The sequence below is a fragment of the Macaca fascicularis genome, chromosome 20, assembly GCF_037993035.2.
Source record: "Macaca fascicularis isolate 582-1 chromosome 20, T2T-MFA8v1.1".
Lineage (NCBI taxonomy): Eukaryota > Metazoa > Chordata > Mammalia > Primates > Cercopithecidae > Macaca > Macaca fascicularis.
Window position 1 is genome coordinate 70,270,950 of NC_088394.1, and position 16,845 is coordinate 70,287,794.

General features: G+C 42.5%; 1 protein-coding gene across 2 annotated transcripts in view; it reads right to left on the reverse strand.

Annotated features, from left to right (window-relative positions):
* The window catches only part of GLG1 (golgi glycoprotein 1), a 159,485-nt gene that overhangs the window by 20,117 nt on the left and 122,523 nt on the right, over nucleotides 1–16,845 (reverse strand). For both annotated transcript variants that reach the window (XM_005592540.5, XM_065537160.2), the window contains exons 9-15: nucleotides 14,555–14,676; nucleotides 11,815–11,916; nucleotides 8,997–9,150; nucleotides 6,417–6,554; nucleotides 3,307–3,393; nucleotides 1,535–1,597; nucleotides 354–467 (exon numbers count right to left, since the gene is read on the reverse strand). In XM_005592540.5, the coding sequence (XP_005592597.3) occupies nucleotides 354–467; nucleotides 1,535–1,597; nucleotides 3,307–3,393; nucleotides 6,417–6,554; nucleotides 8,997–9,150; nucleotides 11,815–11,916; nucleotides 14,555–14,676 (780 nt within the window). The remainder of the gene's footprint in view (nucleotides 1–353; nucleotides 468–1,534; nucleotides 1,598–3,306; nucleotides 3,394–6,416; nucleotides 6,555–8,996; nucleotides 9,151–11,814; nucleotides 11,917–14,554; nucleotides 14,677–16,845) is intronic.

The following is a 16,845-nucleotide window of genomic DNA, read 5'->3' on the forward strand; positions in this document are numbered from 1 at the left end:
CAGTGATCTCAGCTCACTAAAACCTCCGCCTCCCAGGTTCAAGCAATTCTCCAGCCTCAGCCTTTCAAACAGCTGGGATTACAGGTGCGTGCCACCATGCCTGGCTAATTTTGTATTTTCAGTAGAGATGGAGTTTCACCATGTTGCACAGATTGGTCTCGAACTCCTGGCCTCAAGTGATCCACCCACCTCAGCCTCCCAAAGTGCTGGGATTACAGGCATGAGCCACCGTGCCTGGCTGGAAAAAAATTTTTAACAGAACATCAGAGGTGCTCTGATGTTCCAAAAAAGGAAAGGATTCAGTCACCATCCAGGCAGCTATGATGGGAAATCGGCAGCCAGGTGTCACTGACCAGCTGGAAGTGGGTGACTCCGATGGCACACTTCTCATTCATGTCCTTCTGGTGTTTGTTCTGTATCAGACACTCCATTAGGTCCCCAGAGTCTATCTGGTTATCTGCCACATCCTGGGGAAGACAGCATGCATTTATACTTCATTGGTAACAATTAATGAACAAAACTTGTAGCCCAGTCTGAAATAAACGCAAGCAGGGTTGATTCTAGAAGCCCTCACAAAAAAAAGACACACCATAAATCGTAATCAAAATAAGTGTGAGGAATCACAATGGTATACATTCAGTGGCATAAAACTGACACAGCACTGTGTTCCGAATGAGACAAGAATATATGCTTTTTTTTTTTCACTTTCCCAAAAGCAGCTGGCTTTTGGGATAATATCTAACATAGCCTCCCAACTGTCAGATCCTAAAGGTTCCTGGGTATGTTTCACTCCCACAATTTAAGTAGTTCAGTAAATGAGTATGAAATAATCAGAATTCACTCAATATTGAGGTACTAGGAGACAGTTGGAAGGAGGAGCCACTATTACAGCTAACAATTCCTGGGCTGATGCTAACAATTCCTAGGCTGATGTACTGGAATCAACCCTGCCACACTAATGGGGGCTTCCCTGTTCCATCTCTTCTTAAAAAGGGCAACTCAGTAACTGTTGCTAGCCGCAAACCTGCTTTTACCCACAAAAGTTAATCAAACACAGGTTCCAGGATGGTGGCACCTCTCTCTTGATCTTGTTTACTTTTTCTTTTTTCTTTCAGACAGGGTCTCACTCTGTTGCCCAGACTGGGGCACAATCACGGCTCACTGTAGCCTCGACCTCCTGAGCTCAAGTGATCCTCCCACCTCTGCTCCCTGGGTAACTGGAAGTACAGGTGTGTACCACCACGCCCAGCTAATTTTTTCTATTTTTTGTAGAGACAGAGTTTTGCCAAGTTGCCCAGGCCGGTCTTGAAATCCTGGGCTCAAGTGATCCGCCCTCCTTGGCTTCAAAGTGCTGGAATTACAGGTATTAGCCACCATACCCAGCCTGTTTACATTTTTAATTTTAACTTGTCAAAGCTGGCTAACACTCAAGAGTAATACATGCTGAAGACAGAGATGAGTCCGAGATACTCAGGGCAGAGTCCCTGTGAATTTGTTTCTGTTTTTAACCCTTGCCCCTCCAGACATCACTTACATGGCAAAAGTTCTGAATTATGGGCTCACAGGCTCTCATCAGCAAGGCTTCTATTTGAATATCCTGTAGAAGATTAAATATATTAATGCTTCTGCTTTAGAAACAGCTGAGGTGGAGGAAGAGCAGTTTCTCTTTCTGAATCAGTAATATCTGATGGGCAAATAATCTAATATATACTTTTGGAAACGATTCTAGTATTTGAAGTAGATAGCCCCAGAATAAATATAGAACTGCTCCTCTGTTATACTTTGAAAGGCAAATTTTTAGAGGCATATTCCCTTTCGGCCTGAACAAATGAGAAGGCAGAATTAAGAAAAGTAAGGTAAAAACCCATGTGGCAAGAACATTAGAGTATGCAAAGCCTTTGGAGATTTTCCCAAAATGCTAAGCAGTTCAAAATGAAAACAGGGGTAACTGATATCCATCTTCAGTTTATAAGCTCATAAGCCACAGCACTGCCCTCAAAGCAGATGCCAAACCACTGTTTCTGGGGAACACATACTAATAATGCCTTTAAACAGAGAAACGCGTGCAACACTAGCTCCTGAAAAAACACCTTCCTTTAAAGAGCTATACACTCAGACTGCTCTTACAAGTCCATGATGACAATAAGAATGTGAGAGGAGATGACAAAATGAGAGAAGGCAATGAACTTCTGAAAACTAGAAAGCAAAAAAGAACTGGTTGAGAAATGTAATTTTACGTAATGCCAATTTTGACAATTCAAATACAGTACTAAAAGGTTTAAGACAAAATGATAGTTCCCCACTTCTCTGATTTCTGGCCCCACAAAATAACTTTTAACATTTTTAGCTGCCCTCCTCTGTATTTCTAAATAACATCCCAGTGCTTTATGAGGGTTTCTAATCCCTTTTTTTTTTTTTGTAGAGACAGAGTCTGGCTCTGTGGCCCAGGCAGGAGTGCAATGACACAATCTCAGCTCACTGCAAGCTCCCCCTCCCGGGCTCGAGTGATTCTCCTGCCTCAGCCTCCCAAGTACCTGGCACTACAGGTGTGTGCCACCATGCCCAGCTAAATTTTATATTTTTAGTAGAGACGGGGTTTCACCATGTTGGCCAGGATGATCTCAATCTCTTGACCTTGTGATCCGCCCGTCTCGGCCTCCCAAAGTGCTGGGATTACAGGCGTGAGCCACCACCACACAGCTGCTATCTTAAGGGGGAAACAGAGGCAAGTGTAATGACTATGATAAATCTAATTTATGAAGAAAACCAAAGGGCTATATAGAGTGTTGTTCTAGAGAAATGAGGGAACGGGCTCACAAAACAACACGATATACTTCTTTATTTTTATTTTTTTTTTTTTGAGACGGAGTCTCGCTCTGTCGCCCGGGCTGGAGTGCAGTGGCCGGATCTCAGCTCACTGCAAGCTCCGCCTCCCGGGTTTACGCCATTCTCCTGCCTCAGCCTCCCGAATAGCTGGGACTACAGGCGCCCGCCACCTCGCCCGGCTAGTTTTTTGTATTTTTTTTTAGTAGAGACGGGGTTTCACCGTGTTAGCCAGGATGGTCTCGATCTCCTGACCTCGTGATCCGCCCGCCTCGGCCTCCCAGAGTGCTGGGATTACAGGCTTAAGCCACCGCGCCCGGCCGATATACTTCTTTATAAAGCTAATATGGAGAATCTGATCAGGTTTCTTTTGACTGACAGAGAATCTGCACTCTCAGGAGTCTAGAAACAGAAGAACCAAACGAAAAAGGCCAGGATGCTGGCAGCCACTGTCCTCTAATGAGTAAGCTGCATACCACTTACCTCTGATTCTAACTCAGTGAGGTTGCCAACTATATCTCTACACTCCACCACCAAGTCATCCAGATGGTCCTGGAGGCACTCCAGCTCCTGCAAATATAAAGGCAAGCCACTGGCATTTATCAGTCACATACACGAACAAGGGAAGGGGATATCAGTGTCATGACACTTCCCTTTTCAGTGGTCCTCCTTTCTCTTCTTTTTAAAACTACCTCACTGAACAGGACACAAAAGTTTTGCTTAATTCCCCAGACTAAGATTGTTGAAAAGGTAATTACTTGATGTAGCAGGTTGGTTATGAGGGCCAACTGGGTACAAGAGCCATGCAAAGGCTGGGGACAGTGGCTCACGCCTGTGATCCCAGCACTTTGGGAGGCTGAAGTGGGTGGATCACTTGGGGTCAGGAGTTCGAGACAAGCCTGGCCAACACAGCGAAACCCCTTCCCTACTAAAAATATAAAAATTAGCCGGGTGTGGTGGCAAGCGCCTGTAATCCCAGCTACTCAGGAGACTAAGGCAGGAGAATCGCTTGAACCCAAGAGGTGGAGGCTGCAGTAAGCCAAGATCGTGCCACTGCACTCCAGCCTGGGCAGCAAGACTGAAACTCCGTCTCAAAAAAAAAAAAAAAAAAAAAAAAAAAAGGCCATGCAAATCCCTCAGAAGGCCAAATCTACAAGTGCAAGGAGAATCAATCTTCAATTGTCCCCAAAGTCTAAAAACCTTATCAGGCCTTGATTCCATTTTTAATCTGTGCTTTGATAATTTGTCACCTCGCATTTTAAATATGCACTTTAATAATGATCATCAGACAAATTCACAGTGAAGAGCACAGATTATTTTAAGACTCTTTATTGGCAAAGTAATTGGGGACCAGGGGTCTGGAACACGGGATAGAACTGATAGCTGCTGCAAGTCAGATCTGGGATTCTAACTCCAGTATACGTCAAAAGGGTCCTCTGAAGAAAAACAAGTGAACACACTAGGGTTTGGGTAGCTAAAAGCTATCTTGTCTGGGCTTTGGAAACCAAACTGGAGCTGTCCGTAGCATTAGTCTATTACTATGCCTTCTAGAGGTTTACAGGTTTAGACGTTTCAAGTATAATATCAGTTCACTTTCACAAAGCGTATCAACAGCTATTTCTCAGAAAAGTGCGCTGTTTAAAGGATCAAGTTTAACTTACTGTTATGCAAGAATCTCTCTGTTTCAGAATTAGAATGTAAGGGGAAAAGAAGAGTTGAAGGAATTACACAACAGCCAGAATGGAAGAAGAAGAAAAAGAAAAGCTAAAGGAAAATACACCAAACTTTTGGGAGTAAAATAAATGGCTAAAAGAAAGATCCTATTAATAGAATTGTAGCTGGTCGCAGTGGCTCACACCTGTAATCCTAGCACTTTGGGAGGCCGAGACGGGTGGATTGCCTGAGCTCAGGAGTTCGAGACCAGCCTGGGCAACATGGTGAAACCCTCTCTCTACTAAAATACAAAAAATCAGGTGGGTGTGGTGGCAGGTGCCTGTAATCCCTGCTACTCAGGAGTCTGGGGCCCGAGAATTGCTTGAACCTGGGAGGCAGAGGTTGCAGTGAGCCGAGAACTCTGTCTCAAAAAAAAAAAGGAATTCTTTTTTTTTTTTTTTTTGAGACGGAGTCTCGCTCTGTCGCCCAGGCTGGAGTGCAGTGGCCGGATCTCAGCTCACTGCAAGCTCCGCCTCCCGGGTTCACGCCATTCTCCTGCCTCAGCCTCCCGAGTAGCTGGGACTACAGGCGCCGCCACCTCGCCCGGCTAGTTTTTTTTTGTGTGTGTTTTTTAGTAGAGACGGGGTTTCACCGTGCTAGCCAGGATGGTCTCAATCTCCTGACCTTGTGATCCGCCTGTCTCGGCCTCCCAAAGTGCTGGGATTACAGGCTTGAGCCACCGCGTCTGGCCAAAAAAAAGAATTCTTAAGTTTAGCTTCTCCATGATGGGCTGCAATGTAGTGCAGCTTTCTAAAGTTTACTTTACTGGGGGTTCTAATGGAAACTATTCGCTGGGATTCCAAATCACCATATCCCTTGGTTCATTGGACAACTATAAGCATTTTCTAACAATATACCCAACAGAATTGTAGCAGGCTCAGGAAACAGACTGCCGAACATGATAGTCCTATGCTCAACAGACCTGAGTATGCAACCACGTTTCTCCTTTAAAATGTCCAATTCCTGCATGTGTGACTTTTTCATACTGTACTTCCAGAGGGGGTTTTGTAGCAGTACAAATGGAACCCGGAAACCTGAGTTCACTCCTTGAGTATTTACATGGCTTTAAACACGCAGCTATTCGTACTGCTGAGTATCCTGCATTCAGATGGAAGACAGCTAGCTTCCCATATAACCTGCAGTCAAGCATCTTTCCTTCTTTCCCTTAAACTGAGACACAGTCCTAAGAAGCCAGTCACAGCATGCAGGGAATTCTTGGGAGCTGCTCCTTCCCTCTGCTTCCTAGATGGAGAGGCTATATAATGAACTGAATTTTAGGTAAGGAAATATATACACTTAACTTCTCTGAGCTTCAATTTGTCAACCAGGTGAGAAAAAATTCCATTTCTAAATGTTTTGTGGGACTGTTCTAGGGCATGCCCACTATTCATGCAGACCAGTACTCACATATGCACAGATTTACACCCTGCTTATCTCAAAAGGACTTAATGGAGAAAATGAATTAAAAGTGAGTAAAATGAATAAAGATGAGAAACAACAACAAAAAAATACGTTAAGAGGATGTGAAATGGAGCCAACAGTAAGCTTACTACAAAAATGCCTACCATGAAATCTTAAGTACCTGGAAGAGGCAGGCCATACCTTTGGCTCTAGAAGTTTTAAGAAGCAATAGGAAGAGGAAAAATAATCAATTACAAAATACAATAACCATAATGCAAAGACAAACTCGCTGCCAACTATTCCTGATACAAAGACCAGAGAGAAAATTTTCCTGAGAATGTCTTCCAGAGAAAATATTGAATAATACAACAAATTATGTCTGTAAGAGAGATGGATTTTATGGTGTTTGTACTCTGCATAAAACGTTAAACATTAACATCATCATTATTGTAAGATAAACAGAAAGCGATGTCACCTACCTGTCCAGTCTCTGTTTTCTCACTGCACCATTTTCCCAGATCAATCAGGCACTTATCCTGGAGGGCAGGATCCAGCTTGACGTCCATGGCACGCTGGTGTAGGATCCTTTGAACTTCAGCTCGGCACTCCCGTGAGAGCTGCAAGAGAAAAAATGAGCTAAATACTTGAAAGGTAACAAAACAAAAACACAAAGATATGAGATAAACCAGTTATGAGAAAACTAACAAATAACCCTGAATTTTATCTTCCAAATTTTATACCTCAAATATCTTCCAGAATAAAAATTAAATGTTGTGGCCAGGTGCGGTGGCTCACACCTGTAATCCCAGCACTTTGGGAGGCTGAGGCGGGTGGATCACCTGAGGTCGGGAGTTTGAGACCAGCCTGACTAACATGGAGAAACTCCGTCTCTACTAAAAATATGAAATCAGCCAGGCATAGTGGCACACGCCTGTAATCCCAGCTACTCAGGAGGTTGAGGCAGAAGAATCGCTTGAACCCAGGAGGTGGAGGTTGTGGTGAGCCGAGACTGTACCATTGCACTCCAGCCTGGGCAACAAGAGTGAAACTCTGTCTCAAAAAAATAAATTAAAAAAATAAATAAAATGTGCAGGAGGCTTCAAAAAGCCCCTATCTTTAGGAATGCAATTACACATATTCAGCAGTTTCTAATATAATATATAAAACAACATTCCTGTATGAGAGTATCCTGATACAAGTGAACTGGCTTCATTCAGACTAGGTTAGTTGGAAAGTTTTGTGTTTGCGGTTTTGTTTAGCAAAACTAATTTGTCAGTCTATGAACACCAAGTAGAAGGTCAGATCCAATTCAAGACAGCATATATACCTGATTCAGGAGAAATGAGTTCAAAATGACCTAAATCAGAAAAAGCAGGAAAATGTAGATATAACAGTTATGATGAGACAGGACTAGACTCTTCCAGATGAGCTATGCAGAATTAGCAGAGGGTAAAGCAGGTGAAAACTAATATTTTTCCAAGGGCCATGACCAAGCTGTTAGTGACAGGTACGGTTAGTCCCTCTTGCAAAAAAGAATAAAAAGTCAGCATACCTGGGGCAGGAGGGATGGAAAGTAACTGTTTAATGAACACAGGGTTTCCTTTTGGAGTCAGGGAGTGTTTTGAAACTAGATAGACATGATGACCACAAAACACCATAAATATTGAACCCGGGAGGTGGAGATTGTGGTGAGCCAAGATCGCGCCACTGCACTCCAGCCTGGTCCAACAAGAGCAAAACTCCATTTCAAAAAAAAAAAAAAAAAGAAAAAAAGAAGGTTAATTTGGCCGAGCGCGGTGGCTCACGCCTGTAATCCAAGCCCTTTGGGAGGCCCAGGTGGGTGGATCACCTGAGGTCAGGAGTTCAAGACCAACCTGGCCAACAAGGTGAAACCCCATCTCTATTAAAAATACAAAACAAAACAAAACAAAAAAAATAATTAGCCAGACGTGATGGCAGGCACCTGTAATCCCAGCTACTCGGGAGGCTGAGGCAGGAGACTTGCTCAAACCCGGGAGGTAGAGGTTACAGTGAGCCAAGATCGCGCCATTGCACTCCAGCCCGGCTGACAGAGTGAGACTTTGTCTCAAAAAAAAAAGAAAAAAAAAAAAAGATTAATTTTATGTTATGTGAATTTCACTTCAATTAAAAAGAAAAAAGAAAAGAAAACTAGCACCCCAGACTCTAACTCTTTCTTATTTAAAAGAGAAGAAACCTCCTACCCCCTAGTCACTATAGTGACTAGAAAGATGCCAGGATTTGGGAGCCCCCATGATTAATGAGAGGCTCATTATATGGAAAAAAAAATAACAACAAATTCCCACGTTTTCTTACACAGCAGTATAAACACTGGGTTAGAGTACAGCAACTATGCCATTTCCTTCTGAGTCCCCTCATTCTGGATGCCAGGCTTTTGCATTAAGCTCAGAAGGGTATTTCTAAGGATGGATGAGAAGTGATACCATCTCAACTCTCTGGAACAAAGGCAGGACTAATTATGGAGCATCTCAGAAGGTAGAGAAAGCCATCGTCGAGAACAAGTGCATGTCAGTGCACCCCGGGAAGCAGCCGATGCTGCCGAGAGCCAAGCACACACAAACATCCCAACAAAAGGCAGCAGTTGGGGCAGACAAATACCAAGAGACTGAGGTATGGAGGTTTCTGCTCCAACCAGTCCATGGGCAGACAATGCTAATGTGTTCAGCTGCCAAGAGGAGAAGCCTAAAAGCCATTTGTAGCCTGGCTAAAAGCTTCTAATGGATCCTTAAACCTAAATAAAGTTAGGACAGCAGTAATTGTCCATTTGTGATTCAGATTTTGGGAATTAAAAAAAAAATCTGGAAATCTTCCCCCACCCACTTGGTTTAAAATATAAAATCAGGTGATAGAAAATGGTAGGGCAACTCTAAGTGTACTCATGGAATGAAGAAGTTTCTAGAAATGCAGCAATCCTCTCCTCACACGTTTTCCTAAGATGACTAAAATCTGAAGAATATATAGCAAACAATTTAAAAACCAAATGACAATAAGAAGAAATGAAGTCGATATTCACTGCATACCCTCCTTCCCTGTTCCTCAGTGCGGTAGGCGTGTCTGTATAAACAAGAGAACACAGCTCCCTGAGGCATAAATTCACTGGTCTCATTCCAACCGTGGGTGTGGCAAAGACGAGAAGCATCTCCCTGGCACTTGCGGTATAGGACAGGGTCCAGCCTATAAGGTTAAAAGACAACCACTAATTAATAGACATTTCCTTCTAACGCAGGCTAAGGGTTTTTACGAGGTGCTTGCTTGTATACTGGGTTTTTACGAGGTGCTTGCTTGTATACTCATTGATAATCACTTCCAGGGGCGTGGAGACAGAAGATATGTAAAAGTATATTCCTGAATTTTTTTTTTTTTTTTGGACACAGGATCTCTCAATCTGTTACTCAGGCTGGAGTGCAGTGGCGCTATCTTGGCTCACTGGAACCTCTGCCCCCGGGGCTTGAAAGCAATCCTCCCACCTCAGCCTCCCAAGAGCTGGGGCAACAGGCACACACCAGGCTCTTTTTTGACATTTTTGGTAGAGACAGTCTTGCCATGTTGCCCTGGCAGGTCTCCAACTCTTGAGTTCAAGCAATCAGCCTGCCTTGGCCTCTCTAAGTGCTGGGATTACAGGCATAAGCCACTGCACCCGGCCATGAATTCTGTTCTTAATGAACACACAGTAGTCAGCACCGTAGGAGGCTTAGGCAGGAGGATAACCTTCTATACAAGTTTGTTAACCTTCTACAGAACATTTAGATTATCCCTCAAATATATCTTGGCTTTGTTAGATACCTAACAGTTTTAACAACAGACTTAGCACTCACATGCCCTGGTTGAAAACAGAAAACTAGAGTTGTAGCCAATACCAGGCAATTCACAACTTTTTACTTAATACTTTTTACTAAACACCTTTTTCTAAGTAGGAATGAAGTTCAATCCTATGTAATATATTAGATTCAGTAAGATCAGGAAATGGCAAGATAGATAGTCTCCTATTCAGTTTTCTCTCTTCTTCCTGTGCAAGGTGCCCCCTTGCACAGGAAGTAATCTTTTTGGTTACTTGAGTGTGCTTATCAATTTATGAGCCTTGACATTTAACTCTAAATCTGGAGACAGTAGATTAGACAATCAGCCTGCTTCCCCAAATCAGACCAGGGCATGCTTACTTCTGTCCATATTATATTGTCAACTTTGGTAGAGGACTAGTTAATGGGAGAAAAAAGCTAATATTTAATGAGCGACTATTAAGAACTAATATTTAGGGCTGGGCACGGTGGCTCATGCCTGTAATCCCAGCACTTTGGGAGGCCAAGACAGGCGGATCACGAGGTCAGGAGATCAAGACCATCCTGGCCAACAAGGTAAAACCCTATCTCTACTAAAAATACAAAAATTAGCTGGGCATGGTGGCACACACCTGTAATCCCAGCTAATCAGGAGGCTGAGGCAGCAGAATTGCTTGAACCAGGGAGTGGGAGGTTGCAGTGAGTCAAGATCCCCACTGCACTCCAGTCTGGTGACAGAGTGAGACTCCATCTCAAAACAAAACAAAACAAAACAAAACAAACAAACAAAAAACCTAATATTTAATGAGTAACTATGCAGCACTTTTTTTTTATTATGGGGGAAGGAATTAAAGAGGAGAAAATGTGATTTTGATTAAGGCAATACACTCAGCAGACTATTTAGGTTTAGATGGCCTGAGTAAGCAAACGGAAATTACAGCCAAGCTTTCTGTAGTCCTTTCCAGAGCTAATTTGAAGGAACAGAAGTAAGAATACATTGAATCTTCAAGGAATCTCTTTCTAGTAAAGTATGTGGGCAAACCACACACACATTTTTTGAGATAGGGTCTCACTGTTAGCATGCAGTGGCATGATCACAGCTCACTGTAACCTACAGCTCCTGGGCTCAAGTAAATCTCCTGCTTCAGCCTCCCGAGTAGCCAGGACTACAGGTGCACACTGCCATACCTGGCTAATTTTTTTTAGTTTTTGTAGAGACCAGGTCTTGTTATGTTGACCAGACTGGCCTTAAACTCCTGGCCTCGAGCAATCCTCCTGCGTAGGCCTCCCAAACTGCTGGGATTATAGGTGTGAGCCACCGTGCTTGGCCAAAGTATATATTAATCACCAAAAATAGTTAACTACCACACCATGGTGGCTTAACAACCGAATGGAGAAGCCACTGAACTTGAAAGGCTAGAGAAGCAGTCGGATCCAGTACTGGCTGCTTTGGAGGTGGGGAGAGAAAGCAAGATACAGAAAGAGGAGGGGAATGGCAGCCAATGAACTCAGTGATTCTGGCTGTAATACAGATCCTTCTCCCAGTTCATCCTCCCACCCCTGCCGCTTTTTTTTAACAGAATGAGAGGGAAATTAGAGAATCAAGTTGTCACTTACTGACAAAAACCTCTTAAGACAGACTTAATTCAATAACTCTGAATAAATAAAGAAAAGCAAATTCCCATATTCACTGCAAATCAATAAAAATACAACTGCACTATTATCTTCTTAGAGACATATCTGAAGGCACTTTTGCCACCCCCACAGGTACCATAGTTCTTACTAGACACATCTTTGTAGTATCAGAAACATTTTGACCCTGACTTCCAAAGTAGTGGTGAACAAGGATGTGTGGCACAGGCTGGTAGCGGGCCGACTCTGCTTTTAGACAATGTTCTGAAAGTGATAAAGTATAGTTTTTCAGGGGATTGGAGTGTGTTAGCTGTACCAGAACTGAACAAAAAAGAGTTTCCTATTGATTATTTTAATAAATACAGGTAATTATGACTACAGAGGAGAACAGGCTGAGGCAATACATTTACTTTGGCTTCAAAATACTCACTTCCAATCCCGGGAGATGAAATACTGCAGCTCTAAGAGACGGTGTTCACAATCTTCCACCATCTTCTCTGTGTATAAATGTTCCATCAGGCAGGACAAGATCCTAGCCATAAAATGGGTAAAATTGTAACAAGAGACAAGTGTTCAGAACTCTATGTCAATATAATATTTCCCTGGTCTGTAGAAGAAGCCTTTTAGTTATTTTCTTAGGGCAATCAGATTTATTTTTCTGAGAATCACTCAAGTTAACTGAACCTGACAGTGGTTATGGCTTCGATCAACTTTAGAGCCACTCAGCACTTAAGACTCTGCATGTACAAGAGCAGTGTGCAGCTGCTGTATTTTTAACTGGTTATGAAAACTTTCCAACACACAAAGAAGTAGAGAATCATGTAACAGCCACCTTCTCATAACTTTATCAATCTATGGCCAAGTCTGTTTTAACTCTAGGCCTCTTTGCTGATATTTTCAAGCAAAATCCCAGATACCCCATCATTTCATTTGTAAATATTTCAGCATGTTTCTTTAAAATATAAGGACTTAATACCATTATCACACCACCAAGAAATTAATTGAAAAGCTTTACTATCATGTAATACTCTGTTAGTTTTCAATTTTTTTTTTTTCTTGAGATAAGAGTCTCGCTCTGTCACCCAGGCTGGAGTGCAGTGGTGCAATCTCAGCTCACTGCAAGCTCCGCCTCCAGGGTTCACGCCATTCTCCCGCCTCAGCCTCCCAAGTAGCTGGGACTACAGGCGCCCGCCACCACGCCCGGCTAATTTTTTTGTATTTTTAGTAGAGATGGGGTTTCACCGTTAGCCAGGATGGTCTCGATCTCCTGACCTCGTGATCCGCCTGCCTTGGCCTCCCAAAGTGCTCGGATTACAGGCGTGACCCACGGTGCCTGGCCCAAATATTTTCAATTATTATTTTTTTTACAAGTGTGTCCAAATCAGGATCCAGAACAGGTTAACTGATAAGTATCTTAAATGTATTTTCATCTGTAGCAGTTCTTCCTTCTTCCCTCTCCTCTGCCCCTCTTTGGTTGATGTGGTTATTTTTACATTGGTAAATATTCGTAATTAGTTTTAAGTGTGTTTAACCACATAGAAAGCTTTGAGGAAGAACATGATTTTCTAATTCTCTAGCACAGCATGGACAGCAGGAGTTCTTGCATAGCAGAATGAGATAAACATGGACTATACTCACTTTGTTGTTGGGTATGGCCAACTGCAGGCTATAAAGATTTTTGCAGAATGGGAAAGCTGTTCTTACTTGCAACTGGTTTTTTTTTTTTTCTGAGATGGAGGTTTGCTCTTGTCGCCCAGGCTGGAGTGCAATGGCACAATCTTGGCTCCACCTGCCTCAGCCTCCTGAGTAACTGGGATTACAGGTATGCGCCACCAACGTCCCACTAATTTTGTATTTTTGGCCGGGCGTCGTGGTTTTCCTTCATGCCTGTAATCCCAGCACTTTGGGAGGCCAAGGCGGGTGGGTCACGAGGTCAGGAGTTCAAGACCAGCCTAACCAACATGGTAAAACCCCATCTCTACTAAAAGCACAAAAATTAGCTGGGCATGGTGTCGTGTGCCTGCAATCCCAACTACTCGGGAGGCTGAGCCAGGAGAACTGCTTGAACCGGGGTCTGGGAGGCGGAGGTAGCAGTGAGTGAGATTGCACCACTGCACTCCAGCCTGGGCTATAGAGCAAGATTCTGTCTCAAAAAAAAAAAAAAAAAAAATTGTATTTTTAGTAGAGACAGGGTTTCTCCATGTTGGTTAGAGGCTTGTCTCGAACTCCAGACCTCAGGTGATCCGCCAGCCTCAGCCTCCCAAGGTGCTGGGATTATAGGCGTGAGCCACCGTGCCTGGCCTGCTTTGGTTTTTTGACACAGGGTTTTGCTCTGTCATCTGGGCTGGAGTGCAGTGGTATGATCATAACTCACTGTAACCTTGAACTCGTGGGCTCAAGCAATCCTCCCACCTTAACCTCCCAAGCAGATGGGACTACAGGCATGCACCACCATACCAGCTGATTTTAAAAACTTTTATGTGGCCTAGCTATATTGCCCAGGCTGGTTTCAAACTCGTGGCTTCAAGTGATCCTCTCACTTTGGCCTCCCAAAGCACTACAATTATAGGCATGAGCTACTGCGTCCAGCCATGGTTTAAGAGCTGTTTTTACATCATAAAAAACAAAATGAGAATTAATACTTTAATATAGCATTTATTTAGCTTTTCTAGGTCTTGGCTGCAACTCTAGTATTCATTTTGTCCATTACTACTGCCTCCAACTACCACATTTTGTTTTCTATTTCTATTTTCTGTTTCAAGTATTTTCTAACGATTACCAAGTAGTCAATGTATACAATGAGTCAATATACAACTAGGATGAAAAGTACAGAGTGCCAAAGTATGTACCACCTATCCTGAATGTTTCTCTCTTTCATTTTTATTTGATCGTGATATAAAATATTCAGTAACCTAATATATAGGTCCATATATGCTCAGTCACTGTCGATAAACACCATCACAATACTGGGTCTACATGTCTCTACATGGATCAGGCAGATCCCAGGTTTTAATTCCAATACTAGTTTTAATAAAAGTTGGTATATGTTCAACCTGTTCAACAAAATTTCAGTTAAGATGTCAAACCACCCAAAAGTCATTTGAAGGAATGTTCCCTGTGCTGCCAAATAAAATACAATATGGATAAATACCACGAAGAAGATAACCTACATTGGGTCTCCGGATCTTATGTGTTTGCAGGCTGTCTGGATTACAGATTCACAAGCTTCATTCAAAGCTCGATCAATGCGGTAATCTGCACCAGGGTCAGTCTCCTGAATCAGTGTTTGAAGCTGAATTAAAACAAATTAAGAAGGAAGAAAGTCACTTAGGTGCTAGGGAAGAGCAGTGTCTTCATACAATCAGTTGCTCAGTCCTATTTGCCACAATGTACTCCAATAAAGTTGTCTACAGTTGTCACTAGCCAAGCTCAAGAGCCCTTGCCAAATACTTTTCCAACTGGTTTCTCCACCTTGACAGAAAATTTTTCTGTTTGAGTCATTGTAGGGACTGCTTATCTATGTTCTTAATAATCCCTAGAGGTCTTTACAACATGAACACGAAGGCTGCCTCTTTGCTTTTATCTGCCTATTTGTTAATCAAATTACTAAACCTGGTGCTCCCAGCGAAGCCAGAAATGAGTGGAAAAGAGTAAATAAAGAACATTTTCAGTCAGAGACCTAACTGGGTCATAAGAATCCAGAATTTGAATTTTGCTGCGAAGACAATGGTATTAAGTCAAGTGTGCTGTGCTTTATTAAAAGCAGATGTGCAATTTCATTTAACTTGCAGAAATATCAACTACAAAAAACAAGATTATGGTATTTATAATGTCCCATTTTCCTCAACTATTTTTCTATAACCAAGAGGTAAACCAGAGCTTGCTCATTTTAAGTACATAGAAAAATACTTGTCATTATGCAGCTGGAAATGTGACTATATTCTTTATCGTTTACTTTTCCGTCTTGTCACGGAATAAAGGAAAGACAGGAGAATAGGTACTTCACATTTTTTTCCTGCCTTAAAGGCACTTGAGGTGTTGATGAAAAAGCTCTCAATTAAAATCAAAAGAACTGAGTTCTATTAATAGTTCTGGCTGTGACAGATTAGCTTTGAGAACATGGACAAACTGATTTAGTTTTAGTTTCTTTCACTGCAGAAAACTGTAAGAAATAATAATATATGGGAGAATACTAGGTAAACTGCAAAGCATGTTACAGCCATGAAAGATCATTATTACTACAGATAAGTAGCAGATGGTATTTTGGGGTAGAAATCTTTTTTTATTTTTTCCCCCTGAGACAGAGTCTCGCTCTGTCACCCAGGCTGGAGTGCAGTGGCATGATCTCCACTCACTGCAACCTCCACTTCCCGGGTTCAAGTGATTGTCCCGCCTCAGCCTCCTAAGTAGCTGGGACTACAGGCATGTGCCACCACTCCCGGCTAACTTTTGTATTTTTAGCAGGGACGAGGTTTCGCCACGTTGGCCAGGCTGGTCTTGAACTCAAGTGATCCGCCCGCCTCGAACTCCCAAAGTGCTGGGATTACAGGTGTGAGCCACCACACCCAGACTTGGGGCAGAAATCTTTAATAATAGAAAGCAAATTTGAAAACTATAATCCTTACTGGTTTGCATTCCCTTTTGTCAAGTTAAAAAACTGGAACCCTGCTGTGTCACTGATTTGTCCTCTGACACTCATACATGTAACCTATGATCCCACAGGGCCTTCACTGGAACAACTGTGGGATCATAGGTTAGATCACAAATTTATCAGAGAACCATAATCAAAAGGAAATAAAGGAAAAAAACACAAACTTCTATTATCCTGAAAGAAGCTGGTAATCCAGATGAGACAAACATGAAAGATTTCCAATATTCTAGGATAGAAGTTATTTATACCAAAAATTCTTGGTGGCAATTTGGGAAAGCTACAACATGCCGTGGTTAGCTGGTAGGAAAATTACTATCGAATGATTACCAACATTACTTATGACATTTGTTGACAAAGACCAAAGTATCTACATCTTTTTCTGAGAAAAGTTGGAAGCAACATGAGAGTCTGCAAGTCTCTGAAAGAACTGTATCAGTTAAATATCCACAACTGACAGACAAACTTTAAGAAACAATACATGCACTAGACTGCAACTATTTACAGGCGAAAATGGATGCCCTCCAGAGCCTAGTGGGCTAACAGCTCCAGGGATCATTGCCACTCTGGAATTTAGTGATAGTAGCGTGGGAAATAAACACTGAAAATGGGAATTGCTACATGATTATACAACTATTCCAGCCCCTGGCATGCTTAGGAAAACCTGGGAAAATGCTTCAGAGAGATGACTAGAGAATAAGACTGGCAGTTATCTTTGGCCTAGGAGAGCCTGGGCCCACACTTGTTCAGCCATGAATGAAGAGAATTTCACAGTTCATGATTATGGTACATTTGGGAGAGTAGGTACTCAAC